We start from the raw sequence: 17,618 nt of genomic DNA, 5'->3' as shown, positions 1-17,618 counted from the left end.
CAGGATATTTTCACGGCCCTCTTTTTGACTTGTGCAGTATACAGGTCTTCAATGGAAGGCAGGTTGGCAGCAATTGTTTTTTCTGCAATTCTTATTAGCCTCTGAAGTCTGTCTTATTGGGTTACAGAACCAAACCAGAGAATATGAGGTGCAGATGACAGGCTCAATGATTCCTCTGTAGAACTGTATCAGCAGCTCTGTAGAACTGAATCTTGTACACGTTTTGACAAACAAACGATACTCGAAGCGAAGGTACGACGACTAATTTCAAACCTCGGGAGCTTGCCTTATCAAGGAAAGACGGTTTTAATGAAGGGGCAAAGCGGGGGTGGGGGGAACATCTCAGGAAGATAAGAGGAACGCAGCACCAGGGACGCAAGCGCGTCTCTCGCGCGACTCAGCGGGCATCCTTCTCACCACCACGTGGTGGTCGGGAGCAGGGCAGGGCTGGTTAATAAGCGTCACTTCCGCTTTTCCAGTAGCTTTAGGACTACTGAGAGGTTGGGAGCCGTTAGAAAAATCCCGGAGTGGAAGAATCCCAGTGAGAAGGTGAGTGCGCGGTTCCCTTTAATTCCCTCCCCCCCCCTCCGGCTTTCTGTCAGGGAAGCGGGAATGGAATGCGGGCTGCCTCGCGCAGCGGAGCCGCCATGTTGCCTTCAGGGAGTTCCCCAGAAAAGGCGAGGGGGGGGAGAGGGGATTATCCCGTACATCGAAGGTGTGGTGGGGAACGAGCGGGTTCCCCACGAGCCGAGGAAATGGCCCGGCCGGACCAGCCTTCCCCCCGTTTCTGGCCCGAAACCTGCCATGTTGGGCAAGGATATGGGGGGGGGGGGGGCAGCGAAGGCATTCGAAGGGAGGGAGAAAATGGCGGCTGGGATCCGCCCCCTCCCGGCGGGTCTGGGGGAAATTCCCTCGTCGCCCCTTCAGGCTGGGTGCTGGCAGGCCCTTTCCGCCCCCTGCCTCGGCTCCAGCGGTCCCTCCGCTCTCCCTCGCCTGCTCTTCTCTCGTGCTTGCACCGCCCTCCTACCTGCGAGCTCCGTGGCAGAAGCTGGGTCCGGTTGTCATAGAGGAGCCCGGTTGGCGGACACGTGCTGCCCGTTGCTGCTTCTGTGCCCGCGCTCGCTTTCTGGCTCCTTCCCACAACTTCCAAACCCGTCTGTGCCTGTAAGGATTCTTTATTGGCCGAGTGGGATCCGATCTGATCTTAAATGTAACTCATAAAATCATATACCCAAATGTCCTTTCTGTTAATGACTACTTCACCTTCAACCGCAGCAATACACAAGCACTAATAGAGTCAAACTTAATGTAAACCGCTCCAAACTTGACTGTAGAAAACACGACTTCAGCAATAGAGTGATCAGTGCCTGGAATACACTACTTGACTCCTTGGTTTCTTCCCCAAACCCCAAAAGCTTTAACCTTATATTGTCTACAGTTGACCTCTCCTATTTCTAAGAGATCTGTAAGGGGTGTGCATGTGCACCACTGTACCTACCGTCCTGTCCTACTGTTCTGTTTTATCGTTACTTTTTACTTATATTTTGTACAAACCACTATACATGTTTGATAGACAGAAAGAAAAAAAAAGAGAGAGAGAGAGATAATTTGTCCCCAGTGCAGAAGCTCTTGGTGTACACACAACAATAGTGATAAACTTTTGGTGCATCCTCCCCACCAAGCCCACTCGTGGGTCTACGAAATCAAAATGATTTGCCAGCCTATATTGGAATATAACGCAGTATCCAAAACTCATCAAACAATTGTGAGGAATGTCAGAAAATGCATCAATTTTAAGTTTTGATATGGTAAATACCAAGTATAACCTGTACAAGTTGTCCTGGGTCCTCCATTTTTTAAAAATGGTGTCCCCACAGTAAATTTTTTTAAAGAAAGAATGAACTAGAGTAACCCACAGAACTATTGTGCTTTGTGGCCTCAATCTTCTCTCCAGTGATTTACTTCTTCATGGGCTGTTACATCTCATTTGGTTCAGGCCTTGCATGACAGTTTTAAGGATTGTAGGATTGGCATGCATGTTTATGATCTCCAGTTGACTTTGTATATTAGCAGTACATGTCTGCTAATGTTTGGGGAAAAAGAGGAAGAGTAAAGAGGACATGAAATTCTTGAGATGAGAATGTTGATGGAATAGTTTTCAAGCGCTTGTACCAAGTAATACTCTAAGTAATACATTAATGAATTAATGCATGTTTATGAATTGTGTAATGAATTAATGTATATTTTATAAGAAAATCTTACATGTGTTTAACACATCACAAAAGTACATTAAACCTCTGAATGGGAGGAGTATACCTTAATTACTATCTGTGTTTTACACTTCAATGTTGCAGGCCACTTCCCAACTGAAGCATAATTATACTTCTATAACTGCTATTTTATGATTGTGCTATTATATCCCAGAGTACTTACTTGGCACTTTGATTTGCATTCCTGCTTTAATGACTGGTTATATTTTGCAGGAATGTACTGTAGAATCATTTTCACTTTCTTTACAATTAAAAGAAAGCATGAGAACAAGAACTCTTTTGCAATTATTAGATGTTAATTGTTTTTCACTCTGCATTGTTACACAGTTCTTTAACTTTCTCCATTAATCTGTTTTTGTATTCTAAATATATAAAGATTCTTTTCTCCTATCATAATATGTCTATAACTTTGTCATATTGAAATGTTGGTGTGTTGGTCTTTTTCTTCTATTGCATTTTCCTTTTCTCATAAATAAATGTGATTATCATACAGTGTTAGGGTTAAAATTCAAAGTCCCATATTAAGACAAAATCTTATCAGATTACTGAAGTTAAATATTGTGCTCCTTAGAATTTCTAAGAATTCTTCAAGTAAGAACACTAAAGAGGGAAGTAAATAAAGTCGTATTTTATACATCATGATAGCATGCAATTTAAACAATTATATTAAAGTATACTGTAATACAATCAGTATTGTATAAAGGACTTTTTTTTCCTTAAAGCAAATCATATTTTTCTATAGTTTCTTTTAGTGGAGATTATATCTCAAACAAAGTGGAAGGTATAAAACTTGCCTATGGTTCCTTCCTAGCTCTTTTCAGATATGCTTTCTTATTTTTAGCCTTACACTTGAAGCCCACTCTACCTGTTCTCTCACTCTGGATACCCTGATTACAAATTTATGTTCATAACCTTTTGATCTACTCTTTTGCTCTTCTCCACATTTTTTTCATTCTTTACTATAAAGGTGGGATATCTCTGTGTCTCCAGATTCTTTGGAATGTCTTCATCCTCTGTCAATCAGCCATGTAATATGATGCAGAAGGTTTTGGAGACAGACAGATATACTGTCTTTATAATACAGAATAAAAACATGGGTGAAAGAAGGAATTGTAGGTATTACTTACATGGAAAAGCTGTGCCTAACTAAATCTTTTTTTTAAACGGCACCCTTGTTCGTATAATCTCAATGCTAAAATAAACTGTGTATCCTAATCCTTAAATATTATTTTGATATTTACTAGAAATTATAGTGAGCCCTTGACTTAGAACTATAATGGAGCCTTCTCATTATTTTCATAATTTTTGACGCTTGTAAAGTGAATCACAGTGTGACATGTTTTTATGACTTTTTTTGTGATAGTTGTTAACTGAATGCCACATAAACCCAGCATAAATGCCAGTTTTCATCAAAGCAATATAAATCATGGTTACATGACCATAGTAATGCTGCAAATGGCTGTTTGCCAAATGCCATAAATATCATGCAATTGCAACACACACAAAAACATACTCACACCATTGGAACTTTGAAACTGGGTTGTAAGTCCCTTTTGGGTGGTCTGTCATAACTTCACTAAGCAACCAATTGTAAGTTGAAGATGATCTATATAACTTATCTTTCATTTTAGTGCTTAGGCTGCCATAAATTGCTCCTTGCTATTTTTCCTTTAGAAATACAGTCTATGAGGCAGGCAGGTAGGATAAAGAATGTTGGCCAATGAGCTGTGGATGGATTGGTGTGTTGGGATCCGAGCTCCTAGTTTAATATGTTAACTGTTCTATCATACTATCTTTGTTGATTTAAGTATGAATGCTTGATTATCGCATTGGAGGAAAGAATGAGTTGATAATGCATGCTTGCATATTTGCCAGCAAATTAGTCCCAACAAAATTTGTTGGAAACATGCTAATTTTTCACTGCATTTTTTTTCTTCCTAGAATGCCTAAATCAAAGGAACTTGTGTCTTCAAGCTCATCTGGCAGCGATTCAGATGCTGATACAGCGGTGATTATTTTATATAAAACAGCTTTTGAATTATCTTACTAACCATAAATATAACTTAAAGAACCAAAGGCTTTGGATTGGTATTTAAAACCTACAAATGAAACGAACCATATAAATATTCTTTTGTCAGAAAAACACTTCAGTTAAATTTTACTTTTTATTAAAATAGAAATTAAAATAATCTCTGTTATATAATAAATATTTGCTGATATTTACTACATGTGCTGTTTTTTATGGTTTAAGTTGAAAGTATCATTCTTGGAATCACATTTCTAATCTTGATTAGAAATGCTTTGTTTTTGTCTTTATCTTATTCAAAATTCTTGAGTCTATTGATTCAATTTAAAATAAAATACTAACATTATCTTGCTGAATGGATATGGAGAACTGTAGCCTAATTCAAAGAACTGTTGCAGTTCAAAGTTGTTGGCTTTTTTAAAGCAACCTTGGGACAAGATATGGGATGGATTTTTGCCTTTGCTAAGTATTTAGCCTTTTTATGACAAGCATTATTCTGATTGCTAATTTAAATAGACCATAATGGGATGCTAATATTCTGTGTTCTTTTAAATTTCAGCATGCAAATCATCTGCTGTCAGTAAGTAATTAGATTTACATTCTGTTTCATAGTCCCCTGTAGAAAGAGGTTAATTGACCTCCTTCCCATTAATAACTCTTCTGCAGATAAAAATCTTCCACTTCCAGATTTATGCTCAGGCCTATCTTCTCTAGATATAATAAATGTGAATATAATTGGAACACAGTGCCTTTTGCTTTTCAAATTCTTATTTAAATATTTTCCCATAGATAAAAACTGTAGGCTTTATGTTGTAAGATCACTTCTGGGAGATGGTAGCCTTATACTTGCAATTCCTTTTGTGAAAAGAAATGAAACCATGTTGGCCCATGTTGTTTCTTCTCTTATAACTGAAGAGCTATAAGCCAAAATTCAGTTCAATTGTAATGTATCTGTAGCTTAACTGCAAATTTTGAAATATGATTTAAAACTAATTCCAACTGGCGTATTTTTTGGAATATAAGCTGTACTGTGAGTATAAGACACACCTTAGTTTTTGGGGAGGAAAATAAGAAAAAAGCTGATTGGGGGGCTGGATGGCCTCCCTGAATACTCTCAATCAGCTGTTTCAGAGGTGAACTTTAGCAACAGGTTTGTTGGTTGTGAGCTCTGTGCTTTGCCTTTTCAACCTGTGAAACATCCAGTTCAGAGGCTTTTTTCCAGCCTCTGAAACCTTGTAGCCCTGCCCAGCCTCTCAAACAAGTTTCAGAAGCTAAAAAAAAAAGCCTCTGAAACCTCAGTTTGAGAGGCTGGGTGGGACTATGTTTGGTGTATAAGATAAGACGTGTCCAAATTTTCACCCTCTTTTTTTGAGGGGAGGGGAAAGGTGCATCTTATACTCTGATGAATACAATAGTTTATCTTGCTGTCCTATTTGACAGATGAGATTTATTTTAAGCCTCAATTCTAGGTCACGCTGTAGAAATGGAAATAATGTGTAGCCTTGCTGTAACATTGAGTAGAAGCAGAGAGGCTTAATATTCGGGTTTGGAATCCCTCTCTTCATTCTCATATACTTGTGGGGAAAAGAGCTAGTTGTGTGAACTGAAACTAATAGTTCTCCAGTAAGCCCTTCTTTATTATTATCATTAAATGCCAAGGAAAAGAGGAAAAAACAAACAGCCCCAGAAAAACCTGTGAAGAAACAGAAGACTGGCGAAAGTTCCAGAGGTGCAGCCTCCTCTGTGCAAAGTAGCAACAGAGATGACAATATGTTTCAGGTAACTGCTTGACACGTTGATTGGAATCTGGGTTACCACATCCTCATTATGTGTATTTTGTAACTCCCCTGTTTGGAGGAACACATCTATTCCTTGCTTTCTGGACTTGGTAATACAGTGGTACCTCATGATAGGTTCCAGGAGGAGGTTCGTAAGGTGAAAAGATCGTAAGACGAAACAATGTTTCCCATAGGAAACAATGTAAAAGCAAATAATGCGTGCAAATCCTTCAGGAAAATCCCAAACTTTAGAAGGGAGGCGAACAGAGGGCAGGGAGGAGCAGCTAAAGGGGGCGGGTGGAAGAAGCAAGGCTAGGCTAAAGGGTGAGTGGGAAGGAAGAAAGGCAAGGGGGGCGCCCCTCCCTTTTCTTTCTTCAAAAGACACTCTTTCAGTGCCTGTGGCTGTTCTCTGCAAAGTCTTTCCCCCTCCAAGCCGCCCCTCCCTTTTCTTTCTTCAAAAGACACTCTTTCAGTGCCTGTGGCTGTTCTCTGCAAAGTCTTTCCCCCTCCAAGCCGCCCCTCCCTTTTCTTTCTTCAAAAGACACTCTTTCAGTGCCTGTGGCTGTTCTCTGCAAAGTCTTTCCCCCTCCAAGCTGCCCCTCCCTTTTCTTTCTTCAAAAGACACCCTTTCAGTGCCTGCAAGCACGCTGTTCTCCTACTTTTGTTAATGCAAAGTCTTTCCCCCTCCAAGCCGCCCCTTCCTTTTCTTTCTTCAAAAAAGGGAAAATAAAGAAACCCCTTCATCCCAGCAGCAGTGGCTTGGGTTCGTAAGGTGAAAATAGTTCGGAAGAAGAGGCAAAAAAATCTTAAACACCAAGTTCGTATCTTGAAAAGTTTGTTAGAAGAGGTGTTCGTAAAATGAGGTACCACTGTATAGGATTGTTAAGGTGCCCATAAGCTCAATTAATGTTCCATTTACTTATATACCTAAATAACTTTTTACAAAGTCCAGGAAATAACTAAAAATAGTAAGCCAAAGGAAATAAGTGTGAGATGGGAAAATACAGTTAAATATAGTTTATAGCAACATGCCTTTGTATGTTTCTTTATCTTTGGTCCTACCACTTTGTATCCTGCTTTGTTGGTTCAATTTAGCATATTTCGGATAGTGTGCCACAAGCACAGCTAAAACCCGGTTTTATTTCGAGGTTGCTCCAAGCAAGGGAAGATTTGTATCCAGAAATTACTTTGCAAGCTAACATGTTCTCAATATTTGACCAACTAGGGCAGTGATGGTGAACCTTTTTTTTGCTCAGGTGCCAAAAGGGCATGTGCAATATCCCACATCCATAATGCAATGCCCCCGCGCATGCCCGCAAAGCCCTTCCTGCGCTTCTCCCTGCATTCACACAGAGCTCACTGAAGCCTTCAGAGTCTGTGGATGGTGAAATACAGATTCCAGCTGATTTTCAGCCTTTCAGAGGGTAGGGGGAGGTCATTTTTGCGTTCCCCAGGATTTAGGAAAGCCTCTGGAGCCTGTGAATGGCAAAAAAAAAAAATCCCAATGGTCCAATAGAAAGTTTGTTTCTGAATTTGTGGTTGGGCCTTTTGGTCTGGTTTTCAGACTCCGGAGGCTTTCCTGAAGCCCAGGGACGGCGAAAATGACTTCCTCCTCGCCCTCTAGAAGGCTGAAAATCAGCTGACAGCTGACATAGGGAACGCCTTGCGTGCCCTCAGATGTTGGTTCCACATGTCACCTGTGGCACACATGTCATAGGTTTGTCTCATGGAACTAGAGTGTATGGAGTTGCATCCACTCAAGATAATAGGAGAATTTTCTCACACCTGGAATACAGTACTGCCCTCATTCCCTAGCATTACTGAGACTGTTGCAAAAGGGTGGGGGGAGCTGTGTATATTCCAGAGCTTTGGTTGCAAAATTTGTTTCTCAACTGATTTTGTAAAGCGCACCGCCTTTTGGCAGTGCTTAAGGATGAGCAAAAGCTGTGTTGGCCTTGTTCAAGGGTTGGCAATGTTAAATACTTGGCAACCTTAAACATTCAAAGAGCCACAAAGGTCCTAACCGGAAGCCCCTTGTTCAATTCTAGAGTGGACCGGAAGTCCAGTTCCCCCACCATAGAGTTTCCTAGCATGCCGTCCTTTTTCCTCTACTTGCCCTAACTATGGTTTCTGTTTGAGAATATTTTTATTTCCCTGACAATATCAGTATTTTCTTTGCTTTTACGTAATTACAGGTAGATATCAAATTACAAGCACAATTGAGCTCAAAATTTCTATTCCTAAAGGAAGGTGGTGGTTGAGTGAATTTCACTCCATTTTATGACTTTTTGTCACAGTTGTTATGGAAATCACTGCAGTTGTTAAGTGAATCATGCAGTTGTTAAGCGAATCTGGCTTCCCCCATTGATTTTGTTTGTCAGAAGTTAGCTGGGAAGGTTACAAATGGTGATCACATGATCCCAGGACAGTGCAACGATCAGTTACCAAGTACCCATAAACTGATCACGTGACTACGGGGCCATAAGTGTGAAAACCAGTCATAAGTCATTTTTTTTTTGTTGCCATTATAACTCTGGTCACTAAACGGAATGGCTGTAAGTCAATGCCTACCCGTATAACAATAATAATGTGTTCAGTTAAGGTTAAGTTCAATTTAGATTCTAGTTGTAAGAAGAGAAAAGGGCTGAAACAACCATGTAAAACTTGGTCAGGTTAGTAAAATGATTCTAGGGGTTTTCCTCGCTAGCTAATAAAGGCAATTAATATTTGCAGTAGTATATTAATGTTATAGTTTCCTCCGTGAATGGTTTCAGGAGATTTGTTCTGCAGCTGTTGCTTTCTGATCATTCATTTCTAAATTTTCATGTCATGGTGTGCCCTAAAATAAGTAAGCCAGTACTTAGCGGTTAAAAAATATGAAATTCAATGCCAATGGTTGTGTACCGTATTGATGGTAATCTAGAAATTATTTACATGCCCTCTTGTTTTTACTTTTCTCCCGGTTCTAAACTGTCTGTTTGGTTCCAACTGACTTTGTGATAGATTGGCCAATTAATTTTACTTTTTAAATTCTCTCTGCTCTCTTTTTTTTTACTATATTAATTTTGGAACATTAACATTGGCTAAATATGTAGTTTTAAAAATTAAAAAATATAAGCATTTATATTTCTGAATCTTTGTTGTGATGCGTTCTCTCTTGAACAATTAAGGCAGCTTTTCCCCATACACATTTTTGAATTAGATTAGATTAGATTTACTGGATTTATATGCCGCCCCTATCCGTAGACTTGGGGCGGCTCACAACAATGGTAAAAAACAATACATAGTAACAAATCTAATATTTAGCAATCTAAATTACAGTTTTAGGTTAAAAAATCCAAAAGAAACCCCAATATATAAAAAACAAGCACACAATCGAATCATACAAAGAAACTACATGGGCAAGGGGGAGATGTTTCAATTCCCCCATGCCTGACAGCAGAGGTGGGTTTTAAGGAGCTTCTTTTTCCCTGCAAACAAAACAGATGCTCACCAAAGAAAAAGATCTTACCTCTTATCATGCTGCCACTGTTGGGATGCATTGTCTCCTGCCGGCCAGCAAACACACGTATGACCATGTGTGCGTGCTCACACACCTTTCAATTTGGACATTCATGCGCCGTTTGGCCCCTCGGTGTCTAAAAGGTTCACCATCATTGGACTAGACCAGTGATGGCAAATCTTTTTCCCCTCGGGTGCCAAAAGAGCATGTGCGCACAATATTGTGCATGCGCAAGTGCCCACAGCTATAATTCAGTGCTTGGGGAGGGTGAAAACAATTTGCTCCACCTCCTAGAGGCTCTCTGGAGGCCGGAAACAGCCCGTTTCCCTACTTCTGGTGGGTCCAGTAGGCTCGTGTTTCGCCCTCCCAAGACCCCAAAGGTTTCCCTGGAGCTGGAGGAGGGTAAAAATGCCCTTCCACATCTCCCCCGGAGGCTCTCTGGAAGCCAAAAACGTCCCCCCCAGAGCCTCTGTGTGAGCCAAAAATCAGCTGGCAAACATGTACTTTGGAGCTGAACTAGGACCACGACTCGCGTGCCAGCAGATATGGCTCCACGTGCCACCTGTGGCACCTGTGCCATAGGTTCACCATCACTGGGCTAGGCAGTGTTTTTGAAGCCAGATCCACATTGGATATGATAATTTCCTCTTTCAAATGTCAGAGAAATGTGACTGTTAACCCAGTGACATCCTGGAAGTGGGTGCAGTTGACATTTTCGGCCACTTTGGAGGGCATAACAGTTTACAGGATGAATGTTTGTCCTTGGGTAAAAAATAAGAATTATACTGCCAAAAATATAGGAGCCACAGGGATACCATTGTCTGGTCTCATTTGTTTTAGAATATAAATTGCAACTTTAGTTCAATATTCAAAATATTGGTAGTGATTAAAGACAGTACTTCGGTGTGCTTATTGAAGTAATGATTGAACTTTCTAATTTCCCAACAGATTGGTAAAATGAGATACGTCAATGTTCGGGACTTTAAAGGTAAAGTCCTAATTGATATTAGAGAATATTGGATGGATCAAGAAGGTGAAATGAAACCTGGCAGAAAAGGTAATTACCACCTTCCCCCCCTTTTTTTATTATGCTTTCAGCCTTACTGTATGATGGATTAGGCTGAATGTGTATGATTGTATAGTTAGGGATTTTATTTTGTTATTAATGTTTTTTAAATTGATTTAATTTTCTACTATTGGATTTGTAATGTATTGTATCACTGTTATGTTGTGAGTCGCTCCGAGTCTTCGGAGAGGGGCGGCATACAAATCTAACAAACTATAACTAACTATAGCTATAACTAATTATCTATTTGTATGTACTGTTTCAACATTTAGATGTGATTTTATTTATTTGCAATATTAAGTCCATGTGCCCCAGACCTAAATACAAGGTATTCTAATTAACTTACAAGGTAAATTATTTTTTATGTCTTTTGATAGTGCAGCACTGAGCGCAGTACAGGGCAGTTGTATAATAAGAAGGAATGTGGTTGGGATAAAAACTTTTTCTTAAATGCTGTTTTTTAAAAAACTTTCAAGTGAGTGTTTACACATAGAATAGCTTTCAGGTATGTGTTTTTTTCTGTTGACTAAAGTAATGCTGTTGATTTTTCTACCTCATTCTGTTGTTTTTATCTGGTTAGCCACTATGAAAGGCATCTACTAAAAAGCCGTATTTTGGCATGTGAATCTGTACCTTGTGCGAAGGATTTATATCAGTCATCTTATTTATATAAAGTTTAGGTGCTTCTATTGCTCCCTTGAATGGTGTGTCTATCCTGAAGATAGTTTCAGGAATGTTGGACATTGATTTATAGGAAGGCTGTCATTTCTCTGCTATTGGCAATTTTAGGGCCTTTTTCTAGCTTATCACACATGTTCCAGAAATCAGAAGATGAATATATTCTCCAAGTCTGTCCATCTGTTTTTAGCATTATACAAAACTTGAGTTGTCAATGTGAGTTGAATTTCATTTTGGACTCATTTGGCAAGGTAATTCTAAAATTTAGCTCCATATTTGGGGAAAAGCCTATAATCTTGCACCACAGTTCTCAAGTTTGTAGACCTGAACAAGGCACATGATGCTTCTAGATATGCTATCCAATGCAAAATGTATGAAATGAGATGTCAATCATTATAAAATGTTGTTAATAGATTAACTCTCTTTCCATAATTCCTATTTATGTTCTGCACTCTGTGTGCAGCTTTAATTGGAAGCATCAGAAGTTTTGTTTCAGAAAAGGCCAAAGTTTTCTGGGTAGTTACAACAGACTGAATTGATGTTTTCCTGTTTTGACAGGAGGTACAAGTTGCCTTATTAAGCTAGCTTTGGATGATAACTGGCATAATTTCTGCATGAAGTAAGACTTCAGGGCTCCTTTTGTTATTAAATCTGTTACAGTTTAATTATATAATTGCTCTTACCTTCCTGAGAGGCTTGTCTAAACATTTTAAACAGGCTGGAAAATAATGTGAGTGATTTCTCGAAACCTTGAAATGGTGTGTTCTGCAAAGTGTAATGTTATCAGATCTGCCTGCTTTTATAAATCAACTTGACTGTTTATCAGGCAACTTGTTTTTGACATCCTGTTTTTGACAACTCATGTGAACACTTGGTTTGATGAAAATCAGAGATATGAATCAATATTTTTGAGTATATTCATTATTTAAAGAAAGCTGTGGCACAGTGTCATGAATTTTGCTTTCAGAAAATTCAGTGCTAAAGATGAAATATTCCTCAAGTTGTTTGTTACTGCTTCAATGCCCTCTGTCCAGTTATATAATTTATTAATGCCATTTTCTTCTGGTAATTAATTCACTATCTTTTATTGCCAATTACCAAGGGGTTCAGTTATGCAAGGCACCTGAATAATTCAGCTAACCCCAATTTGTCTTTCATATTATACATGTTTATACATGTTTAAATTTGAAATGTTTTTAACATGGAGCTATGGGTTGTCAGCAGCAGATCCCTAGAAACAGTGGTAAATTCTGCAGTTGCAAAATTAACTTAGGTTATAGAATGGCTGTGGAACTATACTATTTTTCAAGGATTTATTTGGTTTATTTCAGGCATATCTCTAAATCCAGAACAGTGGAGCCAGCTGAAGGAACAGATTTCTGATATCGATGATGCAGTAAGGAAACTGTAAAGAAGAGCCATACACAAACTCTACTCTTATAGGTTCAAGTAGTCTTTTTACATTAGCATTCATTTTTCTAAACTTATTTGTTTTCCAAGCTATTGTATATTTGGATTCCAAACAATTTGTAAGATGGAATGCTTTTTTTATTGTGCATTAAAAGTGTATTCTGAGTGAAGTTACAAAACTTTATTAAATAGGTGTTACGTTCTCACATCATGATGTAAAATAAAACACATTTAATTAATACACTTGAGTAAGAGTGTAGTTATTGGTGCCCTTCTGGACTTAAAAAAACCCCGACGAGAAAAGATCACACGAAACACATGAAGTTCCGATTACTCATGCAATCCTGAAGATGAGACTCAAATACTTTGGCCACCTAATGAGAAGGAATGACTTAATGGACAAGAGCCTAATGCTGGGAAAGATTGAGGGCAAAAGAAGAACGGGAGTACAGAGACTCAGGTGGCTGGATGGACTCACTGAAGCAATAGGCATGAGCTTAAATGGACTCCAGAGGCTGGTAGAAAACAGGAATATCTGTAAGAACGTTGTCCATGGGATTGTGATGAGTCGCACACGACTTCGTGACTAACAAGAATTGCTCATGCCTCTGCCCAGGAATCTCCTCAACTAATGGTTAACACTATTTTATTCTACTTTATCCTAAAGTAAGAAATTCTATTTTTTTACTTTGTTATGATTTAGCTTCTCTGCCCCAATGCATATTTGGTTAATTGATTGTTTGGAATAATAGCAAACTCAGAGAATGGGTTAATTCAGTAGCCAGGTTAATAAATTAGACGAACGGAGTAATCAAGTGATAAAACATGGTTTACCAACTGTAATACTATACTTGTACACTTACTAATAATATACGGAAGCAAATCCCAGCAAATTACACCTCTGCTCTTTTCTGGCCTTTTACTGGCCAAAAGGGGGTCACAAAATATGCTGCATGTGATGGAGATAAGGAGGAACTTCCTGAAGGTCAGAGCGATCAACCAATGGAACAACCTACCAGCGGACGTTGTGAACTCCAACACTTGACATTTTTAAGAGAAGATTGAACTGCCACTTGACTGGTGTACTATAGGGTTCCTGCTTGGGCAGGGGGTTGAACTCGATGGCCGTCATGGTTCCTTTCAACTCTTAACAGTAAATAAATAAATAATAAACAAACAAACAAACAAATAAATAAGAAAACTCTGGGTCTTTTGACTAAAATTACCATATTTTTATGACTATAAGACTCAACTCGATTTTGAAGAGGAAAACAAGAACAAATAGTTTTTGGCCTTTGCACATCCAACTTTTGTCCTTGCCAGCCCCCAGGAGCATTCTGCAGGCCTCCCTGTGTGTCCCATTTTTGCCGAAACAGGCCATTTTTGGAGGGGCCAAACTCCTCCCGTTTTTGCCCTTCCGAGCCCCCGGGAGCCCTGTGCAGGCCTCCCAAGCCCTTTGCCAAAAACGCCTAGTTTGGCGAAAACAGGATGCACTGGTATGTGTGTATGTTACAGGAGGCCAAAACCAGAGCTGTATTTGGTCTAAAAGACACAGACATTTTCATCCACTTTTTTTTGGGGGGGGGTGTGTCTTATATTTTGAGAAATATGCTATACTCTACATGTTAAATCTTGATTTAATTTCCCTTGCCTACTGCAAGTACTCTTACTATAGCCCATTTAGTGTGACCGTTCAAAGGTACAACTGCACTGAAAAAATTGACTTACGACTATTTTTCACACTTATAAGCATTGCAGCACACACATACACACCCATGGTCATGTCATTTGACCACTGGTTCATGCTTACAATGGTTCGGTGTCCAGGTATCGTGAGCATCTTTTACATCTGTCCGACAAGCAAAGTTGATGTGGAGGCCAGATTCACTTAACAACTGTATGACTAACTTAACAATTTCAATGATTAATAAATGCGGAAAGAAAAGTTTGATCTGGTGACACCTGATAAAGTGGACAAGGCCATTGGAGCTGTGAGTTCTGCCACCTGCTTGCTGGATCCGTGTCCCTCCTGGTTGGTTTCGGCCAGCAGGGAGGTGACACGGAGCTGGATCCAGGAGATGGTCAACGCCTCTTTGGGGAGGGGGTCCTTTCCAGATCCCTACAAGGAGGCACTTGTGCGCCCCCACTGCTGCTCAAGGACGACATTAAAAAAAAATTTTTTTTTGCAGCCAAACTCCCAACTTAAGTTGGCCCAGGATTGCCACACGAAGGGACTTTTTGACACACTGGTGTCCTGGGGCTGCTTTTAGCTTTTTATTATTATTTAAGCACCTAATGTCTGGCTCAAAAGCATACCAGGCACTCATTAGCAGTGGGAGCAAGGAGAATGCAAAGGTCAGATGAGTTGACCAGCACAGGGTGGCAGGGTGCCAAAAATGTACCTTTAAAGAACATTCAGAAACTAGTTAGTGCAAAATGCAGCCACGCAAACTGTTATGGGCCTTTCAAGGTGTACCCATATTTCAGTACTACTCCGTGAGCTGCATTGGCTACCGATTAGTCTCCAAGCGCAATTTAAAGTGTTGGTCATGACATAGAAACCTAAAAGATTGATGACAGAAAAAGACCTCATGGTCCATCTAGTCTGCCCTTATACTATTTCCTGTATTTTATCATAGGATGGATATATGTTTATCCCAGGCATGTTTAAATTTGTTCTGTGACCAGGTTCTTAAGTAGAAAAGTTTATAAGAAGAAGCAATTTCCCCATAGGTATCAATGTAAAAGCAAATAATGTGTGCGATTGGGGAAACCACAGGGAGGGTGGAGGCCCTGTTTCCTCCCAGGAGATTCCTAGAGAGGCCCCATGGAGGCTTCTCCCCCCCTTTTCCGGCCCTGTTTCCTCCCAGGAGATTCCTAGAGAGGCCCCAAGGAGGCTTCTCTCCCCTCTTTTCTGGCCCTTTTTCATCCCAGGAAACTCCTAGAGGCCCCACGGAGGTTTCTCCCCCATTTTCTGGCCCTGTTTCCTCCCAGGAGATTCCCAGAGAGGCCCCACGGAGGCTTCTCCCTGCCTTTTCCGGTTACAGTTTCAGAGGCTCGGGTTTGTAAGTGGAAAAGGGTTCTTGAGAAGAAGCAAAAAAATCTTGAACATCTAGATTCTTAAATTTCGTAAGTAGAGGTGTTTGTACCACTGTATTTGAGCTGCATCAGCATCTTGTGACTCCTGTCATCCGGTCACTTTGAGAAAAGCTACTTTGCTGTGTAATTTTTGTATACTCTCTGAACTTCTTTTTGTAAGAATAGTTATAGTAATAGTTCCATCAAAACTATGTCCTTCACTGCAGGGGTGAAATGCTTGTGGTTCACTCGTGCCTCTCGGGCGTTGGCCAGCTGGTTGTGAAGGGAGTATGAGGCTCCGCCCACCTGCCCGGATGCCGCCATTTGGGTTCTTCTACTCTGCGCATGCACAGAATATTTTGTGCATGCGCAGAGGGCAAAAGAATTGAAATTGCGGGGCCTGGGTAGGTGGGCGGAGCCTCGCACTTCCTTTGTGACGGTCTCTCCCTCGACCAACAGACACAAGCGAACGGGGAGCATTTTAGCCCTGCTTCATTGGAAGAGAATGTTTGGGTTACTTGCAATCTTATTTAGTCTGTAAATAACAAACAATAGCCACTAGATGGCAGCACAGCTCTTTACCTTGCATATATGGTATTCATATAGTTTTTATTTAATGATCAGTAAGGGTTATGGAAGATTTACATTTTACTGGTTATTCGGTCTGTGTGACCTTCATTTTATGAAACTCCTACATTTTATGAGTCTACAGCTTTTCTTCCATAGAAAATTCATGTACAATAGGATAATGTACAATTCAAAGTGTTGGTTATTACCTTTAAAGCCCTTCATGGCATCGGACCAGAATATCTCCGAGACCGCCTCCTGCCGCACGAATCCCAGCGACCGATTAGGTCCCACAGAGTGGGCCTTCTCTGGGTCCCGTCAACTAAACAATGTCGGTTGGCGGGCCCCAGGGGAAGAGCCTTCTCTGTGGCGGCACCGGCCCTCTGGAACCAACTCCCCCCGGAGATTAGAACTGCCCCTACTCTTCCTGCCTTCCGTAAACTCCTTAAAACCCACCTTTGCCGTCAGGCATGGGGGAACTGAAACATCTCCCCCTGGGCACGTTTAATTTATGCATGGTATGTCTGTGTGTGTGTCTGTTAGCATATGGGGTTTTTAAATATTTAAATATTTTAAATTTGTCTGATTGCTTATGATTTGTTTCTACATGTTGTGAGCCGCCCCAAGTCTTCGGAGAGGGGCGGCATACAAATCTAAGTAATAAATAAATAAATAATAAATAAGTGCCAAAGCCGACTGCAACAACATCGCCCAAAAGGCTTCAAGAGTTGTTAACCTAATCCTACGTAGCTTCTGCTCTGGTAATCTCACACTACTAATCAGAGCATACGAAACTTTCACCAGACCAATCCTTGAATACAGCTCATCTGTCTGGAACCCACACCGCATTTCGGACATAAACATTTTAGAAAATGTCCAGAGATACTTTACTAAAAGAGCCCTCCACTCCTTCACTAGCAACAATACCCTAAGCAAGTAGACTTACAATCCTAGCTTTAGAAAGCTTAGAAGTATGTCGCCTTAAACACGACCTAAGCATAGCCCATAAAATCATCTGCTACAACGTCCTTCCTGTCAGTGACTACTTCAGCTTCAACCACAACAACACACGAGCACACAACAGATACAAATTTGAAGTAAACCGCTCTAAACTCGACTGCAGGAAATACTTTAGTAACCGAGTAGTTGATGCATGGAACTCACTACCATACTCTATAGTATCATCACCTAACCTCCAAAACTTTACCCTTAGACTATCCACTGTTGACCTCTCCCGATTCTT

The 17,618-nt window shown here is 40.3% G+C and overlaps 1 protein-coding gene across 2 annotated transcripts; it reads left to right on the top strand.

Annotated features, from left to right (window-relative positions):
• Window positions 1-424: 424 nt before the first annotated feature.
• On the top strand, window positions 425-12,971 carry SUB1 (SUB1 regulator of transcription). Of its 2 annotated transcripts, none has more exons than XM_070743479.1 (6): window positions 425-549; window positions 4,212-4,278; window positions 4,856-4,876; window positions 5,956-6,075; window positions 10,525-10,633; window positions 12,652-12,971. In XM_070743479.1, exons 2-6 carry the CDS (start codon window positions 4,213-4,215, stop codon window positions 12,729-12,731), a joined length of 396 nt encoding a protein of 131 aa, XP_070599580.1. In that variant the 5' UTR covers window positions 425-549; window position 4,212; the 3' UTR covers window positions 12,732-12,971. The 2 variants fall into 2 exon arrangements, with proteins under 2 accessions (XP_070599580.1, XP_070599579.1); XM_070743478.1 differs by having other exon boundaries at window positions 4,856-4,877; window positions 5,951-6,075.
• The last annotated feature ends 4,647 nt before the right edge of the window (window positions 12,972-17,618 follow it).

This window comes from Erythrolamprus reginae, chromosome 2, assembly GCF_031021105.1.
Source record: "Erythrolamprus reginae isolate rEryReg1 chromosome 2, rEryReg1.hap1, whole genome shotgun sequence".
Taxonomy (NCBI): Eukaryota; Metazoa; Chordata; class Lepidosauria; order Squamata; family Dipsadidae; genus Erythrolamprus; species Erythrolamprus reginae.
This window is presented reverse-complemented; position numbering and strand designations above follow the sequence as displayed.